Source organism: Rutilus rutilus (assembly GCF_951802725.1).
Source record: "Rutilus rutilus genome assembly, chromosome: 6".
Taxonomy (NCBI): domain Eukaryota; kingdom Metazoa; phylum Chordata; class Actinopteri; order Cypriniformes; family Leuciscidae; genus Rutilus; species Rutilus rutilus.
In genome coordinates, this window is record NC_140214.1 from 32382158 (window position 1) to 32408675 (window position 26518).

Below are 26518 nucleotides of genomic sequence, written 5' to 3' on the forward strand. Positions count from 1 at the left end.
AGGCGAGTTATATTGACAAAACCTCTGTTTAATAAATGATGGCAGTGCCACAGTCATAAGAGCTTCAAAGATAATTCTACTCTAGTACTCTAGTTCTACCATCTGGTCATTTGAAGAATTGCAGACAGGTCCCTACACACAAATACTGGTGATTGTATAATACAATGAAACATCAGTTCAGTGTGTGAAATTTATTTAACAAATCTAAAGTAATAGACGTAATCTACTACTTTTACTGGTGTAAATTTAGCTGAAATGTACAATCCAATTTCTCTGATGAAAAGCGCAATATCAGATTTTTTTTTAAATCACACTGAAATCTTTTGGTGTGCCATGGCACATGCAAACTATGATTATGAATAATATTTCTTAAAAAAAAAAAAAAAAAAATACTAATTGAGTCATAGATGTCCTGGTTAAAAATGTTAGATCAATAGTGATGAAAGAACCTAAATTTAGTTTCAATGTAGTAACTTTAGATGAGAGTCGCTCCACAGTTAGCTTGACACAAAGAGCTTCCATGGATCCAAAAGAGTCTTCGGTTTAAATGAGTTTGTTCAAACTTTTTTATTAATCACTTGCAGACTTAACATAAAACTGAGAATCAGCGCATGTGTAATGCGATAAACCAATTGTGTCCACAACAAAACTACTAGAGCCATTACATAGCATTCTTCAGAAACTTTTTAAAAGATATGGATATATAGACAATCATGAAACTGCAAGCGATAACTAAAAGACATAGTTGTTAGAATAATCTTTAATCTCCATTTTCATCTCTTCCATGTTATATGTTCGGACACATTTCAAAGTTGTACATGAGTGTCTTTCTCTTTATCAGTGCATAAACATTATTTTCTAATTGCAACTCGATTCATATTAACGGCCATGATATGATGATAAACAGATGATACTGGTAACCAATAAAACCAAATAGCTGAATAGTTTCAATTAAATCTGTTTGAAGAAGTTGAATACAATTTGATTGAAGTTAAATACACACAAAAAAGAGAAAGAAAAAAAAAGGAAAAGTATTTCAATCTTTAAAGCTTCATCATAATCTACAAGGCACAAACAAGTAATTGATACACTAGAAACAGAAGAAATATGAAAACCGAATAAGATCAGGACAGAATCTTGTGACAGGATCTTACAGAGGTTTCTATAGTTTTCGATCTCTGCTGTGATCCTCACCCACTCCACATTTGATTCATCCAAGGCAGAAGAAGGTAACAGCACTTGATTGTTCAATAGATTACATGACTCACAACAGATAACTAGTATGGTAGGAGTGTGTGAACATAGACAATTTGTACATCATCATGGGAAACACTGTTCCCGATAATTACATCCACACCACAGTGAAATATGAGGGGCACTGCCCTCGATATCAACACATCGGTAGGCAAAATCTACCATCATCTTCTTCGCATTATGGAAGGCACTGCTCCCGATAATTATTCTGGATCAGGTAATAACATTGATTCAAAAGGAGGATGCCAGAGACTAATAGACACCAGTAATTTTCTGAAAATAGTATGTTTTTTATGTTTTTTGTTTTTAAGAAATGCACTGTGGTAGTTTCTGGTCATAGCTTTTGAAAACAAGGTTATCTCCGTAGCAGATGCTGCTTTCACATTTCGACAGTATAACTGTCATAATTATGGAAGGCACTGCTTCCGATAATTATACATTTGTTAAAAAAGGCGTTACAAAATGCTATTTATAGTGATCCCTGTCACTGATAAATAAAAACAAACTAATAAATAGATATTTCAGAGCCACATAGGGAAGCCTCTTTCTACTATTTGACAGAATTGATCTGAAAAGCGTATCCAACCTAAAAACTGGAAAAATACTGTGCTTTAGGATGCATGTTATCACAGGTGAGTTAGGTTCCAACTGTAGCCTGTATAATAAACATCAACCTCTAAATCCAGACTGTTCAGGTATTACGCAAGATGTTCCCAAAATGAGTCTGAAAATTATGAAAATAAACCCAATAACACATTCCAAATTTGTGTAATCTAAACTAGATCTTGAAGAAACAATTCACCCAAGAATAAAAATGTTGGATTACTGACCCTGATGTCATTCTAACCTCTTATACATTTTGTTCTGTTCTTCACACATACATTCTGGATGGATTCAAAAAGTTGAATCATAGCACACTTTTATGATATTTTATGGTGCTCTTGTGTCCTGTATTGAAGTTTGAAATCTCCAGTAATGTCATGTAAAAGAGCAACCAGTACATTTTTCAAAATATCTTCATGTGTGTTTCACAGAAGAGGTTTGGAAGGACATGAGGGTGAGTAAAGGATGACAGAATTGCTATTCTTGGGTCAACTTACTGCTTTAAATACTGAGGTAAACCTCTAATCATAAATTTACGTTAACAGAGCACCAATATCGTTTTCTCCTTTTTTGTCTTGAGTGATGGTTCAAAGTTATCAAATAGTTAAAGAGGTGAGCTGAATCTGCTTCTCTAAATTTCATTATCCATATTCCAAACTTCCCCAGCCAATGCATTGGCACAGCCCTGGATGGTCCAGGTAGCGAGAGCAAACTGATTCCTGAATTGGTCGACGTCAGCAGATTTGAGATTTCCTCTAATGGCTTCGAGGTGATCCACCAGAGCTGCCAGTGTGTGCGAGCCAGAGCCCAGCACGATGTGCCGGAACGGACTCTCACGTGGAGACACGTAAGGAGAGAGGAGACTGCCTTCCACCTTCACACAGACACATAGTGTTAACATCCACATGATAGTAACTTTTAAAAAAATCTGTCTTTTTCATGTCACAACTGCAGCTCTGCACTGTTTTTAAAACTGTATATCCCTAGAATGCAAGCGGACTGACCTTTAAAAGATTTTTAAGGCTGTTATTTTGTTGTTTTTAGCCTATTTCTATTACATTTGAGGTACTCTATATTCTAGTGTAAAAGTTGACAAAATTAATGCTTAGCAATTCATTTAAACTGGATCTAAAAATGTAGCAAAATTAGAGTAGGGTGTTCCTGCAATACCGGAGGCTGCAGTTTCAGGACTGCATTTATATGACCCTCTTTTTTTTCCGTATGTTTATACTATTTCAGAGCACTTACTGTTCAATTCTGTATTCGTATTAATACAGGAATGATTTAGTAGTTTATTATGTCAATTTAATTTATATATTGTCCTAACCAACCTCTAAACACAACCATTGGTAAATCTCTTGAAATATTTAACCTAATTTGTTTCAATATATGAGGCCATATATTCTGGTTTAAATTAAGTTTTGATGGAAAGAAAGACAGGAGACTTCCTTTTAATTAGTCACAGTTCGGTGTGACGCTTCTCGTCTGGTGTGTGACCGACTTAAAGTGCAGTTAACCGTAAAAACTGTTTGCCCTAGAAACTAGTGTGTAATTTAGTATGTTACTAACAATATCAAAACAAATACCGGTTTACAATGTCAATTATAATTAACTGTTTTTGCACAGCTAAAATAACTAGAGAAGTCTGACAGAAATCCTTCTAGGTCTAGTCTGTTTGTTTTAGGTTTATTTCAGGTCTCTTCTGTTGGAGTAGGATTGGCTAGGTGGCGTTGTCACAAAAACGAGGGTCCTAGAAATGTAGTCCTGAAACTGCAACCTCCGGTATTGCAGGAATATAGCATTAAAATTTGTTTAAAATTTACATTTTATCTTCTGAGAAAGCAAAACAGAAATATTAATGACTTATCTCATCATCATATCCAACTTTGTCCAATTGATCGCGAGAATGACCCTCCTCCTAATACCACTATCAATAGCAGCAAAGCAGCAGCCCTTTGATATATACCATCCCAACTTTCTTTTACAATAGGAAATATGTCAACTAGGGCTGTGAAATAAATTTTTTCATTTCGAATATTCGTCAAAAAGAACACAAAAAAAACAACATTCATATGCAAAAATTTGAATTTTTGGTGTGTCAAGAGGCACGCGAGACATGATGACATAACTGACGCGGTTTGCTTTTGTTAGCTTATCCAGTTTACAGCACAGTGAGGCAGCGCTGATAATTTGAAAAATTATGGAAAAAGGCTACTTGCTGACGAAAACCCTCTCAGTTGGTGGCAAAAATCATGTGGTATGTATCCACATATTGCGCAGCTGGCAAAGACATACTTGACCACACCTGGCACTCGCTGCAGATCGTTGACCGTCTGGTGTTTTTGACGAACAATATGTGTAGTGAGTAGAAGTGGATTGTTTCTGTTTGGCAGTTTGCCATTTTGTGTTCATGTAGTACATTACGCTGTCTGTTGAAGCGTGCTTTCTCAGGTTACTGATGCACTTACACAGTTTTATGCACTATTGTAACCTAATTTTCCTTGCATGGACATTAAGGAAATTATATTTGATTTAAGAACAATTGTTTCAAAAGTTAATGCACTTTAAAAAGTGAATGTCATTTAATTTCAATAAAAGATGGATGCTTGATTTGGTTTGTATTTGCTTATTGTGCTCGCTTGTGCCCTCTTGTGGGAATAGGAGACAATAGGCCTTTATCACAACACAATAGAACGCCTCGAAGCAGTGTACAGCATCTTCCGGTTATTGCATTCTCCATGGCTGCATGTTAATTATCACTGGACTACTTCGCTCTCGCATCTCCCAAGTTTCATTTTTTTTTGTTTTCTTGATTCCATTTGAATGGTTTAATTAAATTGTTATAACCAATTGTTTAAAATGTAATGATTTAAGCAAACATTTCTTCAAAGGTTAAACCAAACTTTTATTTTGACGGGTTGCCGTGTAGACCTTTGAGTCTCTGTGTTTTATGATGATAGTTTCTCTCAAATGAAGCTAAAATGCTGCTGAAGTGACTCTCAGAGCGGCTGTGTTGATGAAGTGCATTAATGTTAATACGTAAGGCTGAAAAAAATCGCGAGCGTCATGCGTGCCTCAGTGTGTGTGTGTGGTAATTGAAACGCATCGGTGCCATTCATTCACAGAGACACGCAGAACATGCATGATTCCTATTTAAATAGTCTTTATGCGGTTTAATATTGACAGACACTTGTCTATATCGCGATTTTATTTAAGTTTACTGACCTACTTTTCATCTAAATGTGTAACTAAGTAACCACCGGAAGTGCGAGTACACTGCTTGGCGATTTCGAACGTTCCAAAACCAGGAAATGAGATAAAGGCCTATACAGACTAACATTAAGTATTGCCTATTAGAAGTTTGCTAATATTTAAGAAATAAATAAAAAATTTGACAGCCCTAATGTCAACACAGGAAAGAATGAAATGGCTGGACGGGTGTCATGTTATTTACCCTCATAATGCGATCGTTGATGATGCGACACTGCTCCATGTCGCCAAGATCGCTGTTGCGGATGACAGAAACAAGGTTGCTGGCGGCACGATCGTACGACCCCTGAGCTGACAGAAGCCACTGCATCGACAAAGTGGAAGGAAGGCGGCGAACCTTGACAAGTAAAATGCAAAAAGTGAATTAAAGCTGCTTTCTGTACTTTACAGATATTTACAGAGCCCTAAAGGGACAAGTTGAAGGAAAAAAATATATAAGATGGGAGTAAATGCTTTTGTGTTCTCTTGCAAATGTTTTGCGTTCCCCTGAGAAACTCTTTTGCGAGTGAATGCAAAGTTTCTCAGGGGAACGCGACACTTTTACGAGCAAATGCAAAGCATTGAAATTAATTTTTCATGTTTTTTCCATCACCATGTCCCTTTAGGTGCTCTGTAGATATTCAACAGACACTAAGCCCAAATTATTTTAGAGTAAACACATAGACTCACCATTTGGCGTGATTCAACTTTAGCCCTGATCTGGGACACATAGGTGCGGATCACGCTGGTATACTTTGCCACGTTCAGCTTGAGCAGGTGGTCGTGTACCAGCCGAAGAGTAACCAGCCCAGCCACCTCCCCTGCTGTCTTGGCCAGTTTCAGAGTGGAAGAGGAAGTGTACCGGTCCAGACTTAGTTCGGTATCCTCAAAAGTGCCAAACGGGTATGACTTTGAACTCTGAAAAACATCAGGCAGAGGTTTACTTCCTATCATCCATCAAGAAACTAACTGAACCTTACTTTATTTTGTCATCTTCAGTAAAACCTGAATATTTACCGAAGTAAATCGAAAGGAAAGCGACGGGATGCCCGAGAAGCTCTGGAATGGATAAGCAGAGTGAGACAAACCCATAGGCTCCATTCTGTGAAGAAAGAAAAAGGTAGAGAGTTTTTAACATTGTTGGTACTGGACTAGAACTATTAAATAATATAATTCATTGACATAAAGCTGAATAAAATAAAATGAAATGTTGCCTAAAAACATGCATTTTATTCCAGTTAGTTTTGTTGTACTCGCACATCATGAATCAATTTTCCAAACCGTGTTTTTGTCTTATCCTGAATCACCACAGTACACCTATAAGAAGTGTTTATATTTGGACTATTTTAGACTGGTTCGGGTCGTACCGCTGCGGAGTATCCCAGTCCCTGCGTGACTCGTTATAGACATAAACATAGAGAAGTAGATCCGGCTACAATGTTCTTCCGCAAGACGCACACGCAGTTCTGTTTATTAACCGCTAGAGCGCCAAAAGTTACAGACTGCAGCAAGTGAAGTACTAAAATGAAGTACTACGGTGAAGTACTAAAATTTATTTATTTATTTTTCATTAAAAGTTAAATAAAAATCTTTAAAATAAACTAATAAAAAAAAAAAAAAGACAAGAGCACATTACAAGATTACTACAACAAACAAAAAAATGGTTTAATTGAAAATGTATTAAATTTCAAAATAAATTGAAAAAAAAGATAAAAGCTCATTTAAAATATTAAAGGGGTTGTATAATACCCCTTTTTACAATATGTAAAATAAGCCTCTGTTGTCCCCAGAGTGACACATGCAACAGCTTGAGCAGACTCACAAATGTGCTCTACTACAACAACTCTTCCTCTTCTCAACATGGACTGCTTGTTCCCGGGGGCGGGTTTATGTCAATTTTAGGGTTTGTGATGTCACTAACCCGTGAGGAATGTCGTGTAGTACCAGCCGTTTGTTGTAGTCCTTAAAAAGCAATTTGTTTAAAAGCAAATATCTCCCTTTGCTTTGAACTTTGAGCATTGTAACTTTGCAGATGTTGTTTATGCTCAAACAGCAATATTACAGACTAACTAAAGTTAGAAAAGTAAAATCATAATCAACCACCCCTTTAATAATACTATAAAATAGCATATAAATGATAGTCAAATTGCCGAGCATAAGCAGGGCGGGACCAACTTACACAGATTTATCCCAGTTGGATCCAGCAAACTGTTCATGCAAGGATTTGGTTGCATCAACTGTAGAGGAGACCTGCATGGGGAAGAAGTTATTTTTCTTTACAGGACAGCTCAGGACAGGTTATAAGAAGATTAATGACAAAGATTCAGCATTTGTGATACTAGGGGTGTGCGATATATATTGTCTACGATAATATCGAAATTGTTGTTTTAATGATATGTGATCTGAAATTATAGAGTATGTCCTTCAAAACACTCAGAGAGCGCACGCATACACTACGTGATCAGTCTAGTAGTTTAGGCTAGTGCGCTTGTGCATTTAGGGCACACGTGCAAAAATGCCCCTTTATATCTTTTATATTTATATAATTTAATATAGTTAATATCACACGAAGAGTGCCACTTTTTCTCCAAATATCAACACGATTACAAATGTGATATTGCTTTTATACAACATTTCAATAAAGAAAACATTCATATTATGTGACTTACATTTTAGACACAATATTGGCAGGTTTTTTTTTTTTTTACCATATCTCCAATGAAAATAGTTTAAAACAAAGTCTAATAAACATTCTTTATGCACTTGTAACTGCAGGTTAAATGCATTCATGTCACCTCTGAGCAACATTAAACAGTCTGTGTATATCGTTAAAATCCCAGAAAATATTGAGATATTTTTTGGCAATGTCGCACACACCCCTATGTGATACATTACCTGCTTCATAGTGCTCTCTAGTAAGTCATACAGCAGTGGACTGGCAGATGCTTTGAAAGAGTCCAAACCTAAAGAGAATATCAGATGATCAGTATCAACTCAAGAACAAAGTTCAACTTCAACTCTTTAAGAAATAACCCTTTACAAACCTGAAATAACTTCATCAAGGCTGATGTAAGAAAACGTTTTCAAATTCAAGGAGGTCAGGTAGCCCTATGGGTACAAAAGCCACAAAATATAAATTCACACTGTAAATTCAAAGTCTATGTTTGGAGTTGCATCCTAACATACTACAGTAGCAGGTCCGGCACCACTCAGTCAAGATCAATGTGAAAATAGATTTTAATGATGAAATAGAATATAACAGACTATACAAACAGTTGATGGGCCCCATTAGGGTCTTTCGCACCTGGTAGTTCTAGGAACTTCGTTATTTGAACTCTTCACCAGGGTGGTTCCCCAATAACTAAATGTTCCCCGAGGCCATTTTTCTGGTTGAATACGCACCGCCAGTACGAACTCTGAAGTGGCATAAGTCGCGCTTGTTTAGTTAAAATGTTAAAATCATTCCCAGTTCCTGTGGTGCGAACACGCCAAAAAGCGGGTACTTCCGCCATTAGTTCTAGAAACTATGAAAAGGTTCCTCCGGAGCAAAAGCCCCAATTTTTTAAAACCTTTTTTTTTTTTTTTAAAGGCTTAAAATGATATGCTTCTATCTGGGTATTATACTAGTAATTGGTTGTAGTAATTCAAAAAACTTTAAGTCTGATTTAAGTTTGAAGAAATTTATGTAAATATGTATGCTTACTGGTTTGATATTATTTGGTCACACAAACTCACTCCCATATTTAACAAGGCCATTTTTGAACAGAAGGCAATCAAAGATGCATTCATACCTCTAACCACTCTGTGGCCCCAACACTACCAAATTCACCAGCACTCCAGCTGGCAAACACTATGCTCCTCTTTGGCTTGAATTCATCTTGAAAGAAAAGAAAGTTGCACTTATAATCAACAAGAATTATTGCTACCGGTAATTAATAATTATAATTTTTACCTCATTATTGTGATGTGAAATAAATGTATGTAAATAAACTACTTATTTGCAATGTACCATTCTTGATCATGTCTGTGATAGTTCTGGCCAACTCCACCAGTAAACTAGTGCCAACTGTGCTTCTGGCAAATCCAGGGCCCCATGCATCTCGCTGAGCTCCGATCACCATATAACGATCTAAAGCAAAGGATGAAGACAAAAACCAAGTGATTAGGGACTGGGACCAATTACTTGTTTGATGTGCTGTTTAAAGCCCAGTGTAACAGTATACAGTACCTGCATCCATATAACCTTTAATGACTCCAAACACGTTGTGGATTTTTCTCTGAACAAGGACATTGTTCACTTCCACGGTAATATTGTCGTCTTCATCGCCGAGCCTGGTATCCCAGAGCATCCCATCATTCCAGCCATCAGGTAAAGTCCGACCGCCTAACTTACTGCGAACAAATGTGACAAATACGTAAATAAAGGGAATCATAACAAACCACATTGACAGAAAACTGAATGTGAGTGGTTCTTGCAGCCAGGATACTAGAGTGATCTGGGTGGCTTCCAAGACATTTCTTTTTTTGGTGCATTGTCATGGGGTCGATAGATGGTTGCTAGGGTGTTCTGCGTGGTTGCTACTGTAGGTTGTTGCTGGCTCAAGTCAAAAGATTCCAATTACAAACCTATATTATATTATGGGGCCAGATTCACAAAACATTCATAAAACTAACTGCTATTTTATACTTATTCTCTAATTAAACAAAGTTCAAAATATTCTGTATTTCCAAAAATCATTTCATAAGAAAGTTCTTATATTTTTTCAGAGTTCCAAAGAGAAAACTTAAGAAAAATTCCTGAAAAAGAATGTTCTTAAAATCATTGTAAATAACCTCTCAAAGTTAGGATAATCTCTTACATCCTCAAAGGTAAGATATTTAATACTTTACAATAAAACACTAGCCACATTTAATACATATTATTATTACAAAGGATGAGCACGAGTACACAAAAGTGACACCACTGACTGATAATGTAATCAGACATCATTAAATATGATGCAACTGATTTACGAATTCAGAAAAATTTCACAACTCAAAAACAAGTCAAATAGGGAACTCGTTTTTAGTTTTATAATTCTGATATAATTTTTGGCAACATTTAGCACACATACATTGGACACGTTCACTCTCAGCACGCGCACACACACACACACACACAAATACGAGACTCTAGCGAGAGAGCGAATGAATGCAACAGACTGCCTCAGACAAGCTCTTCATGAAATATATACACATACATTTACATCATATACATATATATATATATACATTATATATATATATAAATAAATAAGATTCTTAAGAATAAAATATGTAAACATACAAATTTGAACATTAATAAACTTTTCTTAAAGAGAACCTATTATGCCCTTTTACAAAGTCTTGATTTTGTTTTTGAAGCCTAATAGAATAGGTATTCATACTTGAATGTTCAAAAAACACATAATTTTTTTACATATTTGACATTGTTGCAGCATCTCTCCTCCCCGTCTTTCAGTAATGCTCCGTTTAGTTCCTGTCTCTATGAAGCACCTTTTTCTGAAAAGCACATGTGCTCTCATTGGACGGCTGGATCAGTGTGTTGTGATTGGTCAACCGCTTCGAGGGCGTTTCGGAAATGTCATGCCCCTTACCATAACCGTGTTAGATCCGGGATGGAAAAAACAGCTTTTATTTTGCATTCCTTGGGCGGGAAGTATTTAAACAAAGAATATTGTGACGTGTTAGTTCCAGGAAGAAAACTCAAAACTACAATCAAAGCATATCCCAGGGCAGGCCCGGAGTGGTCAGCGGGAGAATCGGGCCGCTCATAAAAACTTTTTCATCTGCATGTGCAGATGGGAGTTAGGGAGCAGGGAGTTCAGAAACGGTGTTTACTGATATAGAAAATAACTCCCTTTGGAGTGACTTTGTGCTTTGTAACTTTGCAGACCCTTTTTATGCTCAAACAGCAACATTTCACACTTGCTGAAAATGTAAAAAAGCATAATTGGTCCTCTAAGTATATAAGATTTGCCTGCTTTTTCATCCAACAGAAAAAAATTATACAACATCTTTCCTCAACACACCATTCAATTTTCATTTCAAACACTAAACTATTAATGATAGTAATGAGTATATCAGTAACAGCAACAGACAGTGATAGTAAATAGCAAGAGAAATGTCACTTGCGGTCACAACTGCACCTCATGATCTCAGTAGCCTGCTTTATGGTGATAGTCTGGGCCGGAATGAGGGGCAAGCCAGAAGACACAGCCGGGGGAAACTGGGTATGATTGAAGGAAGGGAATCCTGGAGTGTAGGGATCACCAGTGCCAAGATGGACCTTTGAAAAGAGCGTTTTAAAAGATCATGAATCGACTGTACATAAACTTTGAATTAAACAAATGATCTGATAAGAGAAAGGTTCCACAACTTACATGGCCAAAAAGAGCAGTGTCGTCATTAATTTCGTAGTTAAGAGGATCTGGGTAAATTAGCACCGCACTAGCATTCAAGCTAGCAGCATTAGCCACCTGTAATAAGCAAATGAAAACCAGAGGATTAATAAGTAAATATTAACAGTCTTAAAATATGAGTGAGTGAGTGAGAGCACCAACCTTTTCAGCAAAACTTAATAGTCCAGCTCTGATCAAGACAACCTTTCCATTCACATCAACATTCAGCTCTCGCAGGCGTCTGAAGTCCTCTGCTCGTCCATAATGGGCATACAGAGCGGTTCCCTACACAACAGAATCAGTAATAAACGGAGCAATTCCAAGAGGGTCCTCACACCATCGGTGCTCGGGCCCTAACAAGTAATAAGAAATCGTCTGAAACTAGTGTGGTCAAATCGATTAATCACTAGACATACCCGGCTCACGTCACGATTCGATACACATCACGATACGATATTATTGCGATACTCCAAGACATTGATTAAAATGCAAAATTTGATATTACATTGTGGGTGTAAATGAATAGGCTTGGACTTGGTGCTGGTAACCCAATGCACAGGACAATGGTGACACCACCAGAATAAAAATATTGATTCTGAAGCTGAAAATACCAATCTTCAGCATGCTTTCATTTTTATTTCAATATGGATGGTATCCTATGAAATAATTAAATTATAAAATTAATTAATAGAGCCAAATGGCGGAAACTGCGAAGACTGTCCATTTTAATGTAAGTTAAGAGTGTCAGGTAAGAGTAAGATACTTGTCTAGATTTCGCTGCTCACTTATGTGGGTTTAAGTATAAACAGACACTTCTATGAACTTGAAACTTTTAAACTTTAAAAATGACATTCATAAATGGCCTTACAGTCGTTAAGTGTGTCCCCGGCTTTAAAGGACATATATGTCATATATTGCCACAGCCATATCACCCACACACTCCCACACGGAGTAATTGGAATTGTAACTCAAACGTCGTTTAGAAAGCTGGTCCAGTCCGAACAGAGCTTTAGTGTAGTTTTAGCAAAAACAATTTGCATACGCTCAGATGTAATCCAGCACGGCTTCAAGAGACTTGGAATATTGCACAAGTTGTATGAACTACTTTTACGATAGTTTTATGGTGCTCTTTTGTCAGTTGGTTGTCAACATAAATGAACATTCAAAACTAACCTCCACTGTAGCAACTGCACTGTATGCCAAATACCCCTCGGTTGTTCCCACAGCGTTACCACTAAACAGCACTTTATTTGAGGTACCACGATCTTGGACTTTCACATAGTGCTCGTCGGTCCAGGGGGTCATTTTAAATGTTCGGAATTTTTCCATGATTTTATTAGCAAGCGCCTCATCGCCTGAGCTTCCCGCCTGGTGACTGGCACTAGAGAATTCCCTGCAAGAGGGAGAAAGAGAAACAGAAAGACCAAACAAAACATGTTTAACTTGAGCACCTGCTCATCTCACCGTATGGAAAAAGCAAAAGAGCAGTTGTATTTACTTGAGGTTGCTCTTGATGTTGTCGGTTGTCAGTTTCTTTTTCAGCAATGTCCTGAGATCACTCCAGTCCAACGAATAAACTGGTTGTGGTCTTTCTGGGGTAGGCTCACTAAAAACCGGACAATCTGACTTGATTTCATTTTTGACTGTGCTTCTATTAGACATGTAACCAATGAGGTATCCTGAAAGACAAAAACATTATTTGTATGCTCAAAAATGGTTACAGTTTAGCAGTCTTACACAAAAACATCTGACCACAGAATTCTACGACTGACCAATCAGAATGAAGTATTCAAGAGGGCCATGAAATAAGCTTGAAACTACGCCGGCACATCGGCTTACCAATAATGAAGAGGAACAGAATGGCAATGACAAATCCACAGATGGTTTTGGGAGAACGCTGGTTCAGCTTGCTTGGGTAATATGGACGATTATGTTGGTTTATGCTTTCCCCAACACCGTTAGCCTCCACTTCATCATCCATGTCAGCTGAGAGCTTCATCTCCACATGGCTGTTGTCACCCTCCATGTTCTGGGTCAGGTTAAAGCGAGTATAGGAGCGCGGCTCCCCATTGAACTGGAAAAATACAGTTGCAAGACACCAAGATGAAACACTGTCCTGGGTTCTCGTAGATATTTTGAAGAATATCAGTAACCAAACAGTTGATGGACCCCATTGTCTTCCATAGTATTTTTTTTCCTACTATGAAAGTCATTGGGGTCCATCAACTGTCTGGTGGTTACCGCCATTCTTCAAAATATCTTAAATTCTAAAGTTTTCAATTATGTAAATTATGACAGAATTTTCATTTTTAAGTAAACTATATTCCTTTAAGGGCAAGTCATGAAGTGTGAGCGTTTCTCTTCAATATAGAAGATTTTTCAGCACAAGAAGTAAAAGTAATATCAGGAACATTAAGGAGGTTTCAGCTGAAGTTCCTAAAATCTGCTTGATTAAAGAGAAACATTTAAATGTGAGTGACCACAGACCTCATGCTTTATTATAATGAAACTGATTTCTTTATTCTCTCTCTCAAATGGTAAATGATTGGTTCAGATAACTCAGTTATAATGCCATGGCAAAATACATTTGTATGAGGAGATTGTCTTACGATTTTTGAAATTGTTGTCCTGGCTTGATCCATGGCCTCAAATAACTTCTGCAAGAGAATGAGAAATGTTCAGTGGAACCCAAAAAAAAAAAAAAAAGAAATCACACAGGAGTTAAAGATAAACCTATCATAGGAGATAAACCTATCATAAACAGAGATAGATTCCTTATGTCAACAAAAAAGGGCTGTTTAATGATATTATATTGTAATGTTGGTGAAGGTGCACTACACAATGTTTTGTTTATGTTTCTCTAGCTGATATGACAGTGCTCATGAACTTTGACCTTAGCTTGACACCTCTGTGTGTGTGTACATGTTTTTTCTATCCCGGTGGCGAATTAAACCTGAATGCACACAAACTCATGGGGCCTCGTGTCACTGTTGGGGACCTAAATTGAGCTTCCCATGAGGAAACAAGCTTACAAATCATACAAGATTTTTTGAAAATGTAAAAATGCAGAATGTGTTCTGTGATAGGTTTAGAGGTAGGGTTAGTGTAATCACACTTTTCTGTTACATGTGTCATTGCAAAGATGCTCTATTAACCACTGATGAATACATCAGGTTGTTATCAGTCTGTTTTAGTCTGAGCTAGGACTTAAATTAGCCTATAGCTCATTAGTCATATTTGATCATATATTTTGGGGGCGTGACAGATGTGGTCACTGTGAACTGTCATTAAATAAAAATTTTAAAAATGCATGAAGATATTTAAAAATATTCTTTTGTTAATGGAAAAATTAACAGCATACGGATTTAGAACTAAATCTTGATAGTTGCTGATACAGCACACATAAAATAAAATAAAATAAAATAAAATAAAACACGAGTTGATTTTATTTCTATAGAGTGCAACAGTCAGGTTCTGGACGTAAAAACTTTAAAGATGACCCTGCTGTGAGCTACAAGGTTGTTATAATCGATGCTATTTGCTTCTGTTGAAGCCGTAATCCTGCATTATTTCCACTTATAGTGTTCAACAGCAGGATTCATGGTGGAAAACTACATTACTCATCATGATGCTGTACAAAAAATAACAGCAATCACTAATAATTTGATTATGCTGTTCACAATGCTTCATGCGAAAAGTGATTTAGTAAACGTCTTCTTGTTTTTGTTTTTTTTGACAAAGTTTATAGTGTTGTGATTCACCTCATAGTGGATTGGCTTGTTTAATGGATTATAACGCTTTAACAGACTTTTCTTAAATCTCTATGAGAGAAATTAAAGGAAAATAAATACTTCCGGAACCGGTTAGTTTGCTGAAAAAGGGGGCGGACGCACTTTGCTTTTTTTCTCTTTATTTATTGTACATGATTCATAAATTTCGTTTGGCAATAAAATTTAAATAATTACAATTATATGTGCATCAGTAGTGAACAGTGAAGCATAGCTATTTTTATTTATTTTATTTAATAATTATATTTTCATGGTCATTATTGCTAATATTGTGATCAAGTTTCTCTCTATTTTACATCGAGTTGAAAGCTTTCATATGTATTAATGATTTAATACAAAACTCAATGACAGAATTGTTATTTTTCATTGAACTATCCCTTTAAAATAGTCTGGTGGAGTGAAATATATATATATATATATATATATATATATATTTTTTTTTTTTATACAAATATACCATATAGTGCATAGTACAAGAACTGGGAAAGTGTTGTTTAAAACAGCTTTAGATTAAATCTAGCCCGTCAAACTGCTAGAAATTTCACATCAACCCTTAGGCTAATCTTTTTATAAAGATTATATAATATATAAATATTATGGCATGTTTATAAAATGTATTCATTATAAAATTTTACAAGCAGGACTATGGAATAAGAGACATCTAAAGGACCAGATCTGTTTTTTCAGTGGTTGAAGGTTACAAGAAATATGATAACCCAAAGCACAAAAGACTGCAAGCAGTTTCATTCAGCAAACAGAGAAGAAAAGTCTAACAATGAATTTGTTCTGAAATAACTAAAGACAGAGAAAAAAGTCACACTGAAGAATTGCGCCAAATGCACTGTGTGAGCTTGCTTGGACACATGCATGCTAGAGATAGGGAAAAGCATTCGGGCTACACCCTACCAGGAAAAAACTTGTGAACACAATCAGATCAAACCAATCCTCATGTCCGTTGGGGCCTGCCTGACTTTTAACCTCGTACTGTCTTTTCCTCAGAAACTACACAGAAGTCTGCTGAGCTCTTTCATGACGGCCCACTAATCCTCATACCTTGTCTATGGGTGCCTTAGCCCTCGTGCTTAACTATACGACTTACTGTGGGAACAATGAGAGCCCAATAAACTATAAAGGAAACTTTTATCAATCAAGGCTAAAACACTTGAAAACAGAACAATAACAATCACACTAGCAGAGAAACTAAACCAAAGTTCAGAGACTGTCTGTTACAGCCAGTCATGTTCAAGGACAAGTCAGTCAAATGTTCTTTTATGGAAAAAAAAAATCTTCTCTGGCCAAAAATCCTCAATGGTTTTGTAAAGGGTGCTGTTGGTTCAATCCATTCATGCAATACACCAAGCTACTGTTTCATGTGACTCTGTGCCACCGCCACTTGAATCATATTTTCTAAGACATAAATGGACGAATTAGTCTAAACTTGCGTCGTTTACTCACATTTTAAAATAACCTCTCTAGACGCATGCGTCAATAATGCATAACTGTACTTTTTTGGCCCTACAGATTAACGTCATACTATTTTGGATCAGGATCTAAGTTTTCCAAGAATGTGCAGACATTGTTGATTAATCTTTCCAGAACTGGCAGAGAGGATTAAACTGTAGCGAATCATGTGATGGTCACACTGTGTAAAATCACTGTACAGTCTAATGATGTTTTGTTGGGTAACCTAAAAATGAACTAAAAGTTAATATTTGTGCAACAAATCAGTCATTTTTAGGTTCAGATTAGCTAAAATTAGCTCAACTGCTTATTTTATAAAATTGTAATACATAAAATTATATTACTACCTAACTCTATTTGCATGCAAGTAAGACTCCCTGCAATGTAAATATTGTGCCTTTCAAGCTAGTAGAGATAATTTAGATGAAGAGACACACAGGGAAGGACAAATGTTCAGAGCTGACCCTGAAGAAAATGTCACATCTACCTGCCACCAAATCACAATGGAAAGATACAACTTAGTTAAACTCCTAAAAATAAAAATGGAAATCGAACTACAACGTTAGTAAAATTATTTAATATTAAAATAATTAATATTAAAAATAAATTCATATTTATGAGGCCATTTAAAGATATCACCAAAAAGTCAGTTTTGTCGTTAAACTAATTTTCCACGTAAAACAATAACCATGTCCTATGATTTGCCACGATCTGTGTGAAGGTCAGAAGGGTTTGCAGAGCACGTGCATGAACTCTCTCTCTATCTCTCTCTCTCTCTCTCTCTCTCTCTCTGTAGGAAAAGTCTAGTCCGCACCTGCTCTGTATACAAGCATTTACAGTAGCCTCCACACGAATTAAAAGCGATTAGTTACATTATAATTCTAATCATTTCACTTATTAATTCAATATTATGCGAAATAATAGTTAACTTCAATGGTTCAGAAAGCTATGCACCCCTCTTTCTGCACCATTACAGTAGAAATGATCGACAGCATTCAGCAGACAACGCATTTCTATTAGAAGACCATAAGTCTTACCAATGCTCTCGAGCTCCTGTCACTGAAGGTAAAGTCACGACCACCGCGAGCGAGCGACACACATGCACTAATAACCTTGGTGTTGGAGACCCCGCAGGACTTTCATATTGCGGGAGGCGGGGTGCTTTTGCTTTGGTGTCACTTCCGGGTTTCTATATTAGGGAATTATTCCTTCAGTAGGTTCAAGACTAAGATTTATTTTTTATTATTTTGTATTAACTATATCTTCAAATTCAGCCTAATCTCCAATTGTCATTTATATTCTAAGAGTATCCACTCCAGTAGGCTATAAAATATGGTCGTATGCTACTGAATATTTAGCTACATAAGATCTGGGTAGCTAATACTAATTAGCATATATTTAATATTAATTATGTGGATCTGCTTATTATGCATAGCGTTTTTTAATTAATTATAATAACATGTGCAATGTGTCACAGATAAGTGTAATCATTTTATGTATCTTCTCCCCCAGTAAGGAAGGTCTTGCATGTTTATTCTTGTTTTTGTAAGCAGGCTAATGAAAAGATTGCTTTATTTTTCAAAGTGCCTGCTCAGCAGACTCACACGCCAACATCTGTAACTGTGCAGGAAGAAGAAGAAGAAGATTTGGGCCAAAGTAATCTAACCTGTGAGACATTTTCCAGGAGGAGCTCAGGAAAAGTAAAGGACACAACCAATGTGGGTTTTCGTCAAAATTCAGCAGCACCTGTGAAAATACTGTGCGTAATACGGTAGCAACTCAGATTTAGTTTTAACTGTGCATGTGTGCAAATGTTGGAGATGCTTAATTCTCGGAACGCTGAAGCACATTTAAGCAACTGTACGTTTCTTTGATTACATGTAGTGTGTGTTCAGGAACACAGCAAAAAACATGGCTGATGTTGTCATGTTTCTCCAAATATGAAATTTTACAATTTCATCAATTAGCAATAAGCCAAGTCACCTTTATTTATATAGCTAGAGTTTATACAATGCAGATTGTTTCAAAGCAGCTTCACAGCAATAAACAGGAAAGATCAATAAACAGGAAAGGTTCTGATCAATGATGCAAACACAATTCAATTCTGCTGTAATGCAGCTCTAAAAAGAAAATGGTGTCATTATTCGGCTGAAATCAGTTCAGTGTTGATTCAGTTCTGTTCAATAACTGTGTAAAGTTCATCAATTATGGAATAAGTTCAATTCATCTAAAAAGCAGAGAAAACAGTGATGTCATCGTCCAGCTCAGACTCAGTTTTCATCCGATAGCGTCAGTGCAGTCAAAATCAAATCAATAATATTACTGAATATTAAAGGTGCAGTTCACCCAAAAATGAAACTACTGTCATCATTTACTGACCCTCATGTTGTTTCAAATCTGTATGAATCTCTTTCTTCTGCTGAGAGAAGATATTTTGAAGAATGTTTGTAACCAACAGTTCATGGACCCCACTGACTTCCAAAGTATTTTTTTCCACACTGTGAAAGTCAATAGGAACCATCAACTGTTTGGTTACCGATATTCATCAAAATATCTTCTTTTGTGTTCAACAGAAGAAAGAGATTCATACAGGTTTGACAGGACAGTACAGGACAGTAGTTTCATTTTTGGGTGAACTGCCCCTTTAATATTCAGTAATATTATTGATTTGATTTTGACTGCACTGACGCTATCGGATGAGAACTGAGTCTGAGCTGGACGATGACATCACTGTTTTCTCTGCTTTTTAGATGAATTGAACTTATTCCATAATTGATGAACTTTACACAGTTATTGAACAGAACTGAATCAACACTGAACTGATTTCAGCCGAATAATGACACCATTTTCTTTTTAGAGCTGAGCCTGCAAATTGGCTGGACATTAAGTGTCCCCAACTAAGCAAGCCAGAGGCGACAGTGGCAAGGAACTCAAACTCCATCAGGTGACAGAATGGAGAAGAAAACCGTGGGAGAAACCAGGCTCAGATGGGGACGAGTTCTCCTCTGGCCAAACGTACAAACATAATGTGATTATAATTCCAGCCTGCATCACAGGTCACACTGTAGATTGATATCATCCAGTTCCTTCTGCTTGATGATCGGGGTTCATTACGCCAGAATTTGGTGGAAGGGGAGTTGAAGCTGGCTATAAGGTCTGTACACAGAACCTGATTTCACCAAGTGCAACATGTTTCTGGATCAACATCTTTGTTGATCCTTGAACAACATTCCAATCAATCAATCAGATTTGAGGGACAAGTTTACAGTTTATGTCAAGTTTAGGCTTTAAACCAGGGTTAGGCGTGTTATTCACCCATCATTTCCCTCTGATTTTAGGGATAACTTATGAGTAGGGTTAGGTTTAGGGGTAGTTCGGACTACATTTTTGTGGTTGTGTGTAGGCAGGATAGGCAGGTTGTGTGCCATCTGATCTGGATATGGACCTTTTCAAGTTCATACTGCTCATGAAAACAAATCACCTTTTAGCCGAAACAACTTACGACTTGGAGAGTCACCATGATGTTATTAGGTTTTACTCAAGGGCACAATGATAAAATGAGATCTTTGTGTGTGTGTGTATGGGTGGGTGGGTGTGTGTGTGTGTGGGTGGGTGAGTTTGGGTGGGTGAGTGTGTGGGTGTGTGTGTGTGTGTGTGGGTGCGTGGGTGTGTGTGTGTGTGTGTGTGTGTGTGTGTGTGTGTGTGTGTAGCAATAATTATACTGTTTCTTAAATATTGTTTAGTGCGACTTATGTTTCATAAGCAACTTTTACCCACTATTATGTTGCTAGTATTAAGGAAACCCCATTTTTCCAAGACACCAAAACAGTTTTCTTCACGATCTCTGACACAATGGGTGGTCTCTGATTTATGCCTCTATAACGAACTATTACTGAGGCTCAGAGCGAATCCTGCACCTCTGCTGCTGGGCTGAGCCGTTTCTTACAACCATTATAAACATCCCAAGTATGATAACTTTTTCTTTATGATGATCATCACTGTAAAGATATTTTGTAATGTACTTTTTCTGTGCAAGGGGGTAACAAATGTTCTGTGAGTAGACGTCTTTTCCTTTATTTCTATGCAAGTCTCCACAGAACAAGAAGACAATGAAGTGTTATTTATGTCTTCACTAAAGCTTCATTAACATGGTCTTTTTCTTGTGCACAGACTGAATTAGTTTCAGTAAATCAGACTTCATGACCTTTCCTGCTGTTCAACTGCAAGCTGATTTGCTTTTCTCATTTCTTTCCCTTTTCCCATGAAATCAAATTCATGTCCACACAAGTACTTCTGACATTCTCATGGTTGCACTGTAATTCTTCATTCTAGCGAGAACAGTTCCATGTTTGCTGTTAGACAAACAGATTAATAGATAAATAATTATAAACAAATAAACCCCCCCTGCAGCCATCTCTGTTTGATAGTAAATATTGCTGCATAGTATGTGCGAGTCCTGAGACGGATATCATGAACCAGCCAGAGAAAATCATAACAGTGTCTCGCCCCCACACACCTGTGCAACGTTCACACACTAATCACATAAACATCTGTCCACAAACGGCTTTCATTCTCACCTTGAGAACATCTGCGTGTCCTGACAACAAACAGTAATTATGAGGAAGTATCCATTTTCAATGCTTTGCCATTTAAACCCAGCATTTGAACCAATATCCTGTCAGATAATAGGAGAGAAATCAATATAATATACACAAGATCTTGACTTAAAAAATGGATGCACCTCTTGATGGAAATAAAATCACAACATTTATTTCCATCAAGAGGTGCATACATTTTTGGTCCAGATCTTGTATTGATAACACAAGAGTCCAGCACTCTGTAAAGTCTCCTCCAGCTCATCCCAAAGACTTTCAGTGAATTAAGCTCTGGACTCAGTGATGCCAATTCATGTGTGAAAATGATTCTTCATGCTCCACCCAAACATTCTTTCACAAATCGAGCCTGATGAATCTTGTCATTGTAATCCTGGAATATGGCCATGATGTGTCTTTCTACATTGTGTGTTGTGTCTTTCTTGTCTAGCTACACACTCTATCATTTAGGGTTAGAAGAACTGATGCCAATCAAATAACATGATATAAACATAATCACTGAAATAATGGTCCAAATCATAGACTCTCAAGCATTTGCCTATTTAAACCATTTTCTTTGGTAATGGTAACTGACTATCAAATATAAACAGTTGCAATCGAAATTATTCAACCCCCATTGCAAATCAGGTTTATTGGCAAAATTTACAGACTTTCAGCTGTTTGCAATGGGGGTTGAATCATTTCGATTGCAACTGTATGATATGATATGATATTATATGATATATGATTACATTAATTATTATAAGATATATTATTAGTAATATAATTTTTTTGTTTGCATAAAACTCAAATGAAGGGAAATGATGGTGCAGGTTACAATATATACTGTTACTTCCCAGGAAGTATGTCATTTAATGTTAATTTTGTGAATATAAGTGTGTGTAATTGTGTTTCCCTGCTGTAGTTTTTGCCTCTCCTCTCTTCCTCCCTTGCTGCGTTCCAGTCCAAAATTGTCATGCCCTTCACTCGCTAACTTCCCTCCGTCTCGTTCACTCGGATGTACGTCATTGCTTACGTTGCATGAGTGCCAACTACTGGCGGAAACTGCGGCGGGCTGAATTGGAATGTCCTAAGCCCTTGATCACTTGGAATCAGCTATGGAGTTTATTTATTATTTAAATTTTTTCCCTTTAAGAATTTGTTTAATGCAGCATCCAAATGTATATAGTCGTTTTAAATGTAAAAATATATAATTAATATATCATAGAGTTGTTTGTTGTGGTGGTGATTAGACGAGATATGTGGTGACGTCACAATCGTACTGCATTGTGGGACATATAGGTACCTGAAGTGTACATATGAAGTAGACTCGCTCCCTCGGTCAAAATCGAGGGAACGAGGGTCTGTCCATATAAACTTCCCTCGTCCAGAGTGGAACGCACTTCAAAATGGCGGCAGGGATTCCCCTGAGGGGAAGTGCTTAGGGAAGTTTGCAAGTGCGTGTCTAAAAGGGGACTGGAACGCAGCCCCTGTCCTCTGGCAGGAGCATAACTGATGCCACCTGTTCCTCATCAGAGTTTGTGGAGAGGAGTTTGCATTTAAACAGAGGGAACTGGTTGTTGACCAGAGAGAACATGGCCTGCCCACTTTCCCAGACTTTGCTGAATGAAGTAGCCTACGCTTTGAGCTGTAATGCTTCTTTAAGAAAGCCTGTTGTAGCGGCTGTAGTGGCAGAAAGCTTGGTGTGCCCCATTATATTTGCTTGTTGATGCAGTAGGGAGGTGTGTGCCCCTTTTGTTGTTACTAACCCCTGCTTTTCAACTGTTTTTGGGATAGTAAGGTAGTCAGGGAAGAGATCTGTTGTTTATTCAATAATTTTTTGTTCGATGTTAATTAGATTCCCTTATTTCCAGGTAACTTACCCTTTTGTTTGGTATTTTGGCTTTAACCCCGTCCTGAAGCATGAAGCATCTTATAATAATTTATATTTGTGTTATTTTTTACTGTTATCAACCTTATTCTTAACTACTGTATAAAGTAAAAACTTGAAGGGTTACCCTGTGTGCGTGTGTGTGTGTGTGGTGAGTACTGGGATTGCAGACAGAACCAACTCTCTCTTGTTTTTTTTACTTTATTTCGTGTCGATACGTTTTTTGTTTTTGTTTTTTTTTAAGTCCCCCTGTGGTGAAAATCCAGCTTTTAATGTTGTTTATATGTCTATGTGGTGTTTTTAATATGCTTTAAGACAAATGTGCAAATTCATAAGTCAACACTGCTGAGTATTTTTTTCCTTAAAACTGTCTCAAAAACACTGTTTGAAATCGCTGGTGTTTCTGATGTCACAAACTACCTTGTAACCAATCAGGTCAACGAGTGGATCTCTGAGCTGGTGTGAGTGATGTGGAGGCCGGGCTAATTTGCATATTCAAAGAACCGCGTATACTAAATGAGGCAAGTGTGTAAAGTTACATTCAAACTATTTTAAGGCATGAAGAATTTTTTTTCCCCAAGGAAAAACGTTTAAATATGTCGTTTTGGTGATCAAAGATGAGTTTTAAGGGATACAATTATTGACTACAGGGGGGACTTTAACATCTGGCTACACTTGGTTTACTCACTGTGTTCTGAAATGTCAACTTTGTTTGTTTGTTTTTTGGCGTTTGGTCTACTGAGAAACCAATCTTTCTTAACTAAACCATCAATAAGACTCTTTGTGTCTTACTGTATAACTAGTTGAAGGCTAGTAATCAGACAGTTGTCTCCACATCTGCGACAGGCTCTTTTCAAGGTGTTAGTGTGCTGGATATGGGCAGCAGACTCTGCTGACAACGCACAGAACACCACGACCTTCAACAAGAAGCTTCAGATACTCGCCACGGCCACAAGCTTTTCCTACAGCTGCTGCGCACATACACACGTTTCTGCACACAATCCTTTGGCACATCTCTCTTTCTGGTGAGGCACACACCCAAGGCCTGAAAGGACTTCCTCACTTTCTCAGAAGATCCTGTTATCAGGGTCCCACACGCAGGGGGAGAGGTCTGGCACACACAACGAGAGAGAGGGGGAATAGTGGAAGATACGCAGGTTTGCCCTTCTCTGACCCCTTGATTCCATCTAAACTGCAGTTTTCTCAGATTACAATCTAATCTATTATTTAAACAGCATTAGCAGGAGCTTCAGCAATATCAAGCAGAAAACAATGCAGGACTGACCAAAGACTATCCTTATACAGTATGGCATAAAAGGACAGCTCATGCAAAAAAAAAAATTCTGTCATTTACTCACCCTAATATCATACAAACCTGCATGACTCTATAGCACACAAGTGATATGGGTGATATATCATTTTTTGAAGTCTGAAAGCTTTTGAAGTCAAAAACGGTGACTTGTACATTCTTGAAAACATGTCCATCTGGCGTGTGTTTACATTGAATAGCAATGCAAAAGTAAGGCAGTGGAATGGTAAAACGCATTCTGTGTAAACGGCCTCTTAAGTGACAAATTAAAGTGTGGCAGTTTCAAGCATATTGTTCTTTGAGAATATTGTAACCTAAACATTTTATGCTGGGAAAACAGTGCTGCTAAGTCAGTGTGTTATATGAGAGGAGTGATTTTTATTAAGTGATATTGTGTTAAGAACATTTCAACATTTCTTTATGTTTGGTTTGGTCAGAGGTGAATCTGTGAGTGTTTTACTCACAGCAGAAAGTGTTGTTGTTACAGTAAATGTGAGGCCTCAATGCCATGCTGAAACTTCACATGGAGTTCACAGAGTTGAATGGAAAGTGCGTGTGAATTCAGACGTTCAGTGGTAAAATTATTCTTATTTAAAGGTTTTCCTGTTTGGCTGTGGCAGCTGAAGTAGGCAGAAATCCACCATAAGCATTCAAACACACTCTGTCTTTGTCTTCCTAACACAAACACACTTGTTTATTTAACTTTTTATCTTGCCACTCCATCTGTTCATTTAATTATTGTGGCTTATTAGTGTTAGCATTACTGTTGCGCATATCTTAAAGTTATTCACCCAAAAATGAAAATTCTGTCTTACTCACCCTCAAGTTGTTTCTTTCCTTTGCTGAACACGAAGGAAGATATTTTGAAGAATATGGGTAACCAACAGTTGATGTACCCCATTGACTTCCTTAGTATTTTTTATCCCCATACTATGGAAGTCAATGGGGCCCATCAACTGTTGGTTACCCATATTCTTCAAAATATATTTTGTGTTCAGCAGGAAAAAGAAACTCATACAGGTTTAGGACAACTTGAGAGAGTAAATGATGTCAGAATTTTCATTTTTGAGTGAACTGACCCTTTAATGCACCGCTTGTTGAGGAGAGGTGTGTTATTACTTTTCTAAGTGATCAGGCTTAAAGGGACAGTTCATCCAAAATCTCAATCATTTAATAATGTATTTTCTTGTGAAAAAGAAGTGTGTTTAATTGTATTGAATGTACACTTGTATTTAAATACATGAAACGTTTCAATAGAAATGACATTAAAGTATATTTTAGTTTACCATAAATGCTTGTCAGTACAGTACATTTGACAGTACACCTTCAGACAACAGAAGTAATTATGAAATAACATACCGGTATAAAGATGTACTTTAAACCTACTTATGTCGGTCAAAAAATACTTATGTTTAAATAATTGCATTTAATATAAATTCAAACTAATACATTTTCATTCACTTGCAAATTACATGCAGTTAAGTGTTCGAAAACATAACATTCAGTTCACACAGTATATTCACTTAAATTGAATTATTCCTGTATAGAAAACAGAGAGAGGAATGACTTTTACATAAACAGGTTACTATTATGAGGGAAAAACTCAAAATAAAGATGGAAGGTAAACGTAGCTTCTGTCAATGCTGAAGACCAAGTACGTTGATTAATTCGGCCCACCTCAACGTAAAAAGATGCCCACCCCCCCACAGATGATGCAATCCCACTGAAAGTGAAGCAAGCTTGGACGTGTGTGTGCGTCGTGCTGAGGACTGTTTCCAGCAGATACACTATCACCTCTTTACAGAACAGCCTCACAAAGACAGCTTTTTATCAATTAAAGTGTGGTCCTAATGCTAAATTAACAGCTACCGCACAAAGGCCATCTTACAAGAATGTTCAGATCATAGTATAACTATTTTTTACAGCTTCAG

The 26518-nt window shown here is 37.0% G+C and overlaps 1 protein-coding gene across 1 annotated transcript; it reads right to left on the reverse strand.

Moving 5' to 3' along the window:
* Positions 1-743: 743 nt before the first annotated feature.
* tfr1a (transferrin receptor 1a) lies at positions 744-17937 on the reverse strand. Its single transcript, XM_084412164.1, has 18 exons — positions 17833-17937; positions 14156-14203; positions 13386-13620; positions 13045-13225; positions 12720-12939; positions 11709-11831; positions 11529-11624; positions 11295-11434; positions 9335-9498; positions 9116-9235; positions 8898-8983; positions 8151-8214; positions 8002-8069; positions 7286-7356; positions 6124-6208; positions 5797-6024; positions 5312-5464; positions 744-2731 (listed from the first exon to the last, which is right to left on the reverse strand). Exons 2-18 carry the CDS (start codon positions 14186-14188, stop codon positions 2489-2491), a joined length of 2310 nt encoding a protein of 769 aa, XP_084268290.1. The 5' UTR covers positions 14189-14203; positions 17833-17937; the 3' UTR covers positions 744-2488.
* Between the last annotated feature and the right edge of the window lie 8581 nt (positions 17938-26518).

Excerpts from the sequence above, each read along its gene's own strand:
- tfr1a (XM_084412164.1), bottom strand. The coding sequence starts at position 14,188 with ATGGATCAAGCCAGGACAACAATTTCAAAAATC. Across the intron at positions 9,499-11,294 it reads CAGGCTACTGAGATCATGAG|TAAGTTAGGCGGTCGGACTT; the intron begins GTGCAGTTGTGA and ends ATTTGTTCGCAG. Across the intron at positions 8,984-9,115 it reads CACAGACATGATCAAGAATG|ATGAATTCAAGCCAAAGAGG; the intron begins GTACATTGCAAA and ends TTTTCTTTCAAG.